Source organism: Oryctolagus cuniculus, chromosome 11 (genome assembly GCF_051225735.1).
Source record: "Oryctolagus cuniculus isolate XC-2025 breed Fujian yellow rabbit chromosome 11, ASM5122573v1, whole genome shotgun sequence".
In the NCBI taxonomy this organism is placed as follows: Eukaryota; Metazoa; Chordata; class Mammalia; order Lagomorpha; family Leporidae; genus Oryctolagus; species Oryctolagus cuniculus.
In genome coordinates this window covers 70,700,818-70,710,622 of record NC_142877.1, presented here as the reverse complement: position 1 = coordinate 70,710,622, position 9,805 = coordinate 70,700,818, and the positions used below count along the sequence as shown (strand labels likewise).

Genomic DNA, 9,805 nt, shown 5'->3' with positions numbered 1-9,805 from the left:
CGGCCCAGGACCCATCAATCCCTCCTAGGACGAAGCTCCCGCGGAGCCCCGCCCATCCCAGTTCCGGGAGCCTCATTGGCTAAACTTCCGCCCGCCATCTCTATGAGCACTCTGGATTGGGCACTGGAGGTGGGCGGTCCCCGACCGAGCATTGATTGGTCGAGTTATAATGACGGCAAGGGGCTCTGCGAGACTGTATTGGTTCTTACGCTTCACGGTGGGCGGGGAAAAGCGGAGCGACAGGGCTCAAGGCGAGACGTGGGGAGTGCGCCGGCGCGTAGTCGGGGACGCCAGGCTGAGCCTTTTCCTAGGGAACTGTGTTGTCGCCCCGCCCCCCCGGGCTTTTCGTCCCGTTAACTGTCGGAGTGGCGGGGGCTCCGGCGCCGGGCGACATGCCGGTGCGCTTCAAGGTGAGGCCGGGATCGCCGGGCCGGAAGGCAGCCGAGGGGAGCCGCGGCGGGGCGGGGACGGGGCAGGGGCCGCGCTGGCTCTGTGCGCTGCGCGCCTCGGCCCCGCAGGGGCTGTTAGCCCCGGCCTGCGTGTCGCGGCCCTGCCCGGAGCCGCGAGGCCCCGCGTACCTGGCTCCCTTCCCGCTCACACACCTCCGAGTGCGGTTCGCGGCGAGTCAGGTGGTATGGAGGGACTCAGCAGCGGAGAAGGGAGGAGGGCGCTGTTCCTATGGGAGGAACTGACCCCCTCTCACTGGGTAGCGTCTGGCCCTCCTTCCCTGTGATACTTTAAAGTGTGTGTTTTAAAGACGTCAGTTACGGGTCCTCAGTAAAGAGGGAATACAAGCAATACACATTTTTCCCGGTGGTGTAGTTTCAAGGTTCGTTAAAAGTTCCGAGTCTCTGGGAGCTGTCCGCGACAGGCGCCCCTTGAAGAACAGGTGACTGTAGCCTTCCTGACTCTTACTCTTTCATCTTAAGGGCTCTTATCCAGAATGGGAAGGGAGTTCTTTTTTCACTTTATCAAAGCCCCCAAAGGAACGCGGCATAATACGGAGTGTGCTCTGGGTGGGGGAGCTTGTGAGCCTTGGAGCCCTGCTGGCACCTGCCTCAAGTCGCTGTGGGGATTAAAGGGTATAATACATGTGAACTGCTTAGCACAGAGCTGGGTAAATATTAGCCATCATTAAGGAGCCCATCTGTGTTGAATTAGCAAGCTGGAAGCCTCCAATTGTCTTATTTATTTTTTTCTGATGTCTGCCTTAAAGAAATGTTCATACCACACCGTACTCACATTGTTCTTTGCGTTACAGGGGCTGAGTGAATACCAGAGGAACTTTCTGTGGAAAAAGTCCTACTTGTCAGAGTCCTGTAATTCCTCAGGGGGGCAGAGGCACCCATGGGCTGGACTTAGGTCAGATCAATTAGGTAAGTCGGGCAAACTGAGAGCCATTATCACTTGAGTCCACCTTGGGCTAAGTTTATAAAATGATTTATTCAAAATTCAGCTGGCCTGGTCGCCTGATTCATTGGTTTAATGGGTACTTCTTGAGGGTTTACTGTCGTCCAGGGGGTGTTTCCAGCTGCTAGTGATGTAGCCCTGACCAGAGTCTCTGACCTGTGGTGAGACAGTGTACACCCAACTCAATAAGTAAGCGGAGGGATTTCCGGTTGTGTACAAAATCATAGGGCAGTGTGATAGAGGCAGAGTTGCATTGGATGGAATACGCTTTAGATTTTTTTTAAAGATTTATTTATTTGAAAGTCATAGTTACATAGAGAGAAGAGGCAGAGAGAGAAGCAGCAGAGACAGAGGTCTTCCATCTGCTGGTTCACTCCCCAAATGGCCACAACAGCCAGAGCTGGGCTGATCCAAAGCCAGGAGCCAGGAGCTTCTTCCTGGTCTCCCACGTGGGTACAGGGGCCCAAGGACTTGGGCCATCTTCTACTGCTTTCCCAGGCCATAGCAGAGAGCTGGATCGGAAGTGGAGCAGCTGGGTCTTGAACCCAAATGGGATGCCAGCACTGCATGCTGCGGCTTTACCCGCTATGCCGTAGTGCTGGCCCCTACACTTTAGATTTGATAGTCAGGAAAGGTTTTTCTAGGGAGGTGACATCTGTGCTGGACCCCAAAGCTGTCAAGGGACAGAGGTGGGGAAGAATACCCCACGATCTTGAGGAATGCAAGCATAGATGAGTTGAACAACTTGCCCCAGGGTGGCAGCGAGTGAGTGGCAGAACCATGATTTGAAATCAAGTCTGTTTTGTTTGAAGGCCATGAGTTCACAGGTCACGTTTTTGTCATTACATGTTTCCTCCTTGTATCCCAGAGAAGTCAACCATCAGCCAAAGTTTCCCAGAGTGGGACTGACTTTATTGTACCTACTTATTTAATTTCTCCTTTGCTAGGATATAAGATAGCTGAGAACAGGGCTCTGTCTTACGCATTACCTTGCACCCTCCAGTAACTAACAGAGCCTAAGGCTACTTTGCTGCTTTATAAAATGAATTTTTGGATGAATGAGTAACACTGAGTTTGAATCAACACTGGCTGTGTGACACTGGACAAATTGAACCTCGTAGGAAGCTCACTGCATAGGATTGCTAAGTGACGTGTTGCCTGATAAGTCCTGGTGCGTATGCAGAGCAGTGCTTGGTGGTTGAGTGTGCCGACGCGATGCTAGCTGTTTGAAACCTGGGTCGGGTGCCAGGCCTGGGAAGTTAGTAAAGCAAGGCGAGCATCTTGAGAATTAGGTTTGGACAGCAAAGGGAGAGTGGGCTAGAACTGGCTGCTCCTTTAGGTGCCTCCTGTGGCATCAAGATCCTTAGTCCTGAGCCTGACTTAAGAGCTTGGGTCTCTCTGTGCTCCCAGCATCCCTGCTCAAGCCACCGGAAACTCCATGCTATTGAGAATCCAACAGGTAAGAACCCAAAATCAAGGGACTGATGTTGTGGTGCAGTGGATTAAGCCACCACTTGCCACACCAGCATCCTATGTCGGAACACTGGTTTGAATCTCTGCTGCCCTGTGTCCCATCCAGCTTCCTGCTAATGTACTAGGAAAGCAATAGATCGTGGCTCAAGGACTTGCCTCCTGCCATCCATGTGGGAGACCTGGATGGAGTTCTGGGCCCCTGGCTTTGGCCTGGCCCAGCCTCTACTCTTGTAGCTATTTGGGGAGTGAGCCAGCAGATGGAAGATCTCTCTCTCTCTCTTTGTCTCTCTGTCACTCTGTCTTTCAAGTAAATAAATACATTATTCTTTAAAAAAAAATTGAAAATAAGTCTTTAAGTATAGATATCCCCCGTGGCCTGATGTGGATATGACAGCACTGCATGTTTAGTTAACTAGATTGTTGCCTCTATAACATTTTAGCTTCATCACCTGCATTGGATGGGAGGAGACCATGGGAGCAAAGGTACTTCGCAGCATGACACATTTTGAAAGATGGAATGGTCTCTAGGAGGGAGGTCAATGGGGGCTTTAGGTAAGGGGTGGAGTATCAACTCCAGGCTGCTCAGCGAGGGAGGGAGAAGGGCGGCAAGGAATATGGTGGTTTTGCCGAGGACTGGCCTTTCTTTAAGCACAGTATGGCTTTTTCTCTAGAGGTTTGCTGATGCCAGGAGACGAGGCCAGACAACTTGAGAATCTTCCTTTTTCATTTTCCACTGCAGCCCTGGCCACTGTTAAAGCAAAGAGAAGGCTAAGGCTGTAGTCTTTATTTAATTTTATTTTTTAAAGATTTTATTTATTTGAGAGGTAGAGTTACAGACAGTGAGAGGAAGAGACAGAGAAAGGTCTTCTTCCATTGGTTCACTCCCCAAATGGCTGCAACAGCCGGAGCTGCGCCAATCCGGAGCCAGGAGCTTCTTTCAAGTCCCCCACGTGGATGCAGGGGCCCAAGCACTTGGGCCATCTTCCACTGCTTTCCCAGGCCTAGCAGGGAGCTGGGTTTGAAGAGGTGCAGCCGGGACTAGAATTGGCACCCATATGGGATGCCAGCGCCACAGGCGGAGGATTAACCTACTGTGCCATGGTGCCGGCCCCTTTATTTAATTAAAAAAAAAAAGTTTTTTTTTATTTTATTTGAAAGACAGAGTGACAGAAAAAGAGTGTATCTTCCATCTACTGATTCACTCCTTAAAAATGCCCATAGCAGCTGGGGCTAGGCCAGGCCAAAGCCAGGAGCTCAGAATTCCATTTGGGTCTCCCACATGGGTAGCAGGGGCCTAAGTACTTGGGTCATCATCCTACTCTCTTTCCAGGAGCTCAGCTGGAAGTCAAGGAGAGGGACTTTAACTGGCACTCTGATTTGGGAGCTGGTGTCCCAGGTGGTAGCTTAATCCACTGTACCACATTGCCCGCCCTAAGCCTGTAGTCTTTAAAAGAATTTAGAAACTCTTTGTTCTGCTTCACATATTTTTAAATTGACATTTAATTTTTTAAAATTAACTTATCATTTAGTTTGATTTCTATAAACTTCTTGTTTTGCAAAGATTTTTATTATTTGAGAGACAAAATCAGAGAAAGAGAGAGAGAGAGGTCTTCCATCCACTGGTCACTCCCCAAATGGCCACAATGGCCGGAGCTGTGCCAATATGAAGCCAGGAGCCAGGAGCTTCTTTGTGTCTCCTGTGTGTGTGCAGGAGTCCAAGCATGGGTAGTCTTCCACTGTTTTCCCAGGCCATAAGCAGAGAGCTGGATGGGAAGTGGAGCAGCCGGGACTCAAACTGGCACCCAAATGGGATGCCAGCCTGCAAGCAGAGATTTAATCTACACCACTGCGCCAGGCACATTTCTATAAACTTTTAAAAAAATTTTAGATTTTTATTTATTTGAAAGGCAAGTGGGGGAAGAGAGAGGGAAAAAAGAGAGATGTTTCATCTACTGGTTCATTCCTCAAAAGCCTGTTGCGGCAGGGACTGGGACAGGAACTCTGAGTCTCCCACAGGGGTGGCAGGGACTCTTTGAGCCATCATCTGCTGCCTCCCAGGCACCATAGCAAAAAACTGGTTTGGAGGCAACAGTGGAGGGGGAACTTGATCCCAGGCACTCCAATTTGGGGTACAGGTGTTCCAAGAAGCAGTTTAACCCTCTACACCACAACACCTGCCCAGATATTTAATTTTTTGAATCAAAAGTTTTACAAATAGTTTTGAAAGATATAATAACTTCTAGCATATTGGATATTGTGTATCTATTTTACATATATTTTGTGAAAACTGGAGCTGCCAATGTAGCTCACTCAGTATATGGAAAATGTTCATTATAGAATTGGCAGAGTCAGTCCTTCTTGGCAAAGTAAGCAACCAAATTTGCCTGATTTCAATACAAAGTTAGTATAGTATCTATGCCTTTTGTGTGACAGCCCTGTCCAATCTCAATTTTAATCCTAAAATGGGTGATGGAAAAGGTGTGGAGCTGTATGAAATAAGGTGGTGTTCCTTTGTGACCTCTAACCTCTGCCTTTGCCTGCCTGTCCCATGCTCTCCCTCAGGAATTATGCTTTCTAGATCATCCCTTTGTTTGTCCCCCTACCCCTGAGGTTGTATTACACCTTGGGGTTGGCTGCCAGAGTAGGTTTCTTGCGGTGCAGAGGCTGGTCTTTTGTAAAGCAGTGCTGACGAAAGGGGCAGAGGCAAATAGAACTGCTGGTAGCAGGTGCAGCCCTCAGGCACACAGAGCTGTGTCAGGCCAGAGCGCATATAGGGGTGAGGATCTGGGAAATGATCCCCCTCAGCTGCCCATCTCTGTTTACCCCCCTGGAATGTTTTTGTGTGCCCCTCGGTCATCAGTGCACCCAGTTTGAAGACCCCTGGTCTAGGGAAGGCCTGTAGGGTGGGGACCCTGGGTTCAGTGGCCAAAGCATCCATGAGAGGGCTGAGGAGCTCTGAGCTTACCTCGTGCCTGATTTTCTGTCCACCTTCCCTTCCTTCTGTCCTGGTCTTAGTCTTGTTTCCCATCCTGTAGCAGTCTCCTTTCTATTTAAAGAATGGCCCCTAACTAGGGCGATGCCTCAGTGGCTGTCATTCCACCGAGCTCCTTTTACCTTGGCAGAAGGTGGAGTTTTTGGACATTCGCTTGCCAGACAGAAATACAGAGAAATCACACCTTAGCTCTTGTGAAAAGGGCTCATTCTTTTTCATTCTCAGGAAATCAAGACAAACATAAAACCAAGACCCAGCATAATGACATCTGATCCTGCTCATCTTGGTCTGCTGCGCATAAGGGCAGCTTTGTGAAAAGTTCCAAATTTTGACAGTACTGGGGCCCATTGTTCCATTAAGTAGCACAGGAAAGTAATTAGAAACGGAGGCAGCATGTACTGCTTGGCTTGCCAGGTTCATTGCCATTCCAGTGACCCTGAGGATAACTTCAACATGGTGACCTCGATTGTGTGTGTGTGTGTGTGTGTGTGTGTGAGATGATCAAGTATTGAAAAGTACTTATTGTGTGTGTGTGTGATGGTCAAGTATTGAAAAGTACTTATTATATGTGTGATGGTCAAGTATTGAAAAGTACTTATTTTTAATTCCATAACCTGAAGGATCGTGTGTGTGTATGTGTGTATATCCCAACTAAATCTTAAAGTCTGTGTCTCCTCTCAAAAGTATTATTGAAAGTTGTCTTTATAACTTGGTGCTTTGATGGCTGCTATCTTTGTATACCATATTTTGTAGGGATCACAAAAGAGCCAAGTTTTATTTCAAAGAGAAGAGTCCCTTACCATGACCCACAGATTTCAAAATCTCTTGAGTGGAATGGAGCCATCACAGAGAACAAAGTGGTGGCATCACCAGAACCTGAAGCCCCAGAAACACCCAAACCACAAGAAGTGGAAGGTGTTAGCCAACAAGGAGTCCTGCCACTGGAAGCCCCCAGGGTTTCTAAGAGAACCAGATCTCACTCGGCAGACTCCAGAGCTGAAGGCAGTTCAGATGTGGTGGACGATAATGAAGGTGTGAAAAGGGACCATGAACTGGTTACTGAACATGAGGAACTGGAACTTTCTACCAAGCTTCCTTCAGAAAATGTAGATAATCGGGTAAGCATATTCAATATATTTCTTTTCAGAAGCATAAACTTCTTTATTGAGTTCATCATCATTTCAGTACTCCTATGTTTTGTGTTTAAAATTTTCCATTGTTATTTTCTCATCCAGTATCTATAGTGTGGTTGGTAAGAGGCTGCTGATTTTGGTTATTGTATGTAGTTCTAGATACTCGATATTCTGTGCTGGTTCTACTAAGATACTCAGCCATTCACTGGGTGTTCAGCCTGCCCCTGGATTTCTCTCATCAGATCGCAGCCCTTGTCCTCAGGGAGGGATCAAGTTGAGACAGAGAGGAGGAGTAGGCCGTTGCTTCTGGCAGGGATGCTGAGCCGACTTTTTACTTATCCCCTTTCACTTTGTCATTGGGTACTAGCAAGCAAACAAACAGAACCTCAGTTGACAATGCAAGAGGAAGGAGAGTTCTGGCTGGCTGTCAAAGGTCTTGCAGTGTTGCGCTCCTGTGTCACAGCTGGCCTGTGGCGGGTGCCTGCGAGCACATAAGCAGAGGCTACCAGCACCCAGGCGGGGATCTCACTGCCTCCCCGTTTCTTCCTCGGTCATGTCCACGATTGACTGGAATCCCAGAGAGGCAGCTGGGAGTGGTGGAGAAGATTCCATGGCTTGTTGAGATAGGAGAGGGTACAGGGGATCAAGGAGGGGGGGTGTGTGAATCTGGTGGGCAAAGAAGCACGGAGTGGATCAGGCAAGGTGTTCTGTGCTCTTTATGAATAGATTTAATTATGTATGATGTGTAGGAAGGGACTGAGAGATGTGATCTTTTTCTGGGGTGCATAATCATCCCTTGACAGTAGTCAGAAAGAACTTTAGTTTTGACAGTTCAAAAATAGATTTTTTTATGAGTTCCAAAAAGTTTGTTGCACAACAGTGTGGATACAGTTAATAATACTGTGAGGTACAGTTATAAATTTGCTAAGGAGGGTAAGTCTCATGTTATGTGTTTTACGAAAAAGTTTGCATAGAAATTTTTAATGGCATTTTTAGTGGTTGTTTTTCCCCTAACAGTTGGATAGACTTCTGCGTAAGAAAGCTGGATTGACTGTTGTTCCTGCACATAATGCCCTGAGAAATTCTGAATATCAAAGGCAGTTTGTCTGGAAGACCTCTAAAGACACTGCTCCAGTTTTTCCAGCTCATCAGGTACTTAATGGATGTAATACCCTTCTGAGTGTTGTCATCTGATCTAGTGATGCAGATTTACAGAGAACCAAGAGCTGAAAGCAATTTGGTGCTTAAGTAGGCTTGGAGGTAGGTTCTAGAAAACTGAAAATGAAGGTTTTGCTATCACTGAAGATTTATGGTAGTTATACTGTCCAAGGCTACTGATGGTTACTGTTACCACGTCTATCACATATGCTAAATATGAGATAGGGTAATGAAAACTTGGGAAGCTGGTAAGTTTTGCATGCTATAAGATTTTTGTTTATTAAAAAGTTAGTAAAATGATTTTATTCTAAAATGTTACATTTAGTTGACCAATAATAATATTTTCTGTCTTAAGAAAAGTATAACTGGTTTGGATATTTATGTTGATAAATATAAAAAAAGTAACACAAGATATATAATTTTGCCTTTGTGTCAGATAAATAGTAGTAGTGGTTATCAATTTATATTTATAAAATTCAAAAACTGTAAGAATAACAAAATGTAATATTGGATTTCATTATATTCTTGGAGTTTTAATATTGTGCTACCATTACAAATAAATACTATGTTGTTTTCTGCTATCATCCTCTGGACAGTTCTCAGGCTCTTAATTCTCATTTCTGTTCTTAACCAGACTTCAGGCCCAGGTAGGAAGTACTTCCTCTTAAAGAATCCCCAGAGACTTAGGACAGCTTACTCTTTTCTTTCTGTGGGTCTTTGTGTTTTTCTTTATAAACACAGGCACACCTTGATATTCATCTTGTCCTGTACTTCAGCATTCATTTGTGTACTTTATATACCCACAAGGACTGAGAGGGTATCAGTCATCCTGCAGTACTAAGACAATGAAACCAGTGATCCTATAAATTGTGGCAGCTTTAGGCTTACTTGTTAAGTTTTTAAAATACCTTTGAAACTTATGTAACATTTTCAGAACATATAAAGTAACAAAGTGATAGATACCGTTTAATAACCTAGTAAATAGAATCTATGATCTTTTGCTTGCTCACAAATGTTCTTGCATAGTTAAGTGTACCTAAAAAAAGTACTTATGACCTGGAAATTGTGATTGTTCAGTTTTCCTTAGAGTATTTGACCTTAAAGCTAGAGCTGATTAAAATCAAAGCCCCATTGATAAATTTTACATGCCAATGAAAGCACTGTGTAGAAATGTTATTTTTCTAGGATCAGAAGCACAATATAAAATAAATCACTAGCAGTACCTTCCCTGGCAATTTTATTGCTTTCATTAGTGAGGGTTTCAAAGAATTTCTTTTGAAAGCAAATGCTCTTTGTTAGTTCAAAGCATATCAGTTTCAGGGTCTGTGGATTGGAGAGCTGTGTGACAGACTTTCAATGCTTGTTGATGGGAATCTGCTAAAGGAGCTGTTCAGCTCTATTTCATCAGACACCTGTTTTCTGAAAAGATTCCTTATATTATCATGTAAAGGAGTCAGAACAGTTTTTGGCTGTGAAGTCCTTGAAGTTGTCTTGTACTAAGAAAGAGACTATTGGGATTTGATGTGTGTGGAGATGCATTGTCCCGTGTTCTAAATCAGCAAGACTCAGTATCTTATTTGAACTCCCTAACTTTCTCACTTGGCATCAGTGGTAACGTGCTATAACATGGAAGCCATCT

At 45.6% G+C, this 9,805-nt stretch overlaps 1 protein-coding gene across 2 annotated transcripts in view; it reads left to right on the top strand.

Moving 5' to 3' along the window:
• Positions 1 to 214: 214 nt before the first annotated feature.
• Positions 215 to 9,805, top strand: part of SAXO6 (stabilizer of axonemal microtubules 6) — a 32,380-nt gene continuing 22,789 nt past the window's right edge. For both annotated transcript variants that reach the window (XM_002711318.6, XM_008256764.5), the window contains exons 1-4: positions 215 to 410; positions 1,262 to 1,376; positions 6,629 to 6,993; positions 8,026 to 8,160. In XM_002711318.6, coding sequence (XP_002711364.1) covers positions 393 to 410; positions 1,262 to 1,376; positions 6,629 to 6,993; positions 8,026 to 8,160 — 633 coding nt within the window. In that variant the 5' untranslated portion in view covers positions 215 to 392. The remainder of the gene's footprint in view (positions 411 to 1,261; positions 1,377 to 6,628; positions 6,994 to 8,025; positions 8,161 to 9,805) is intronic.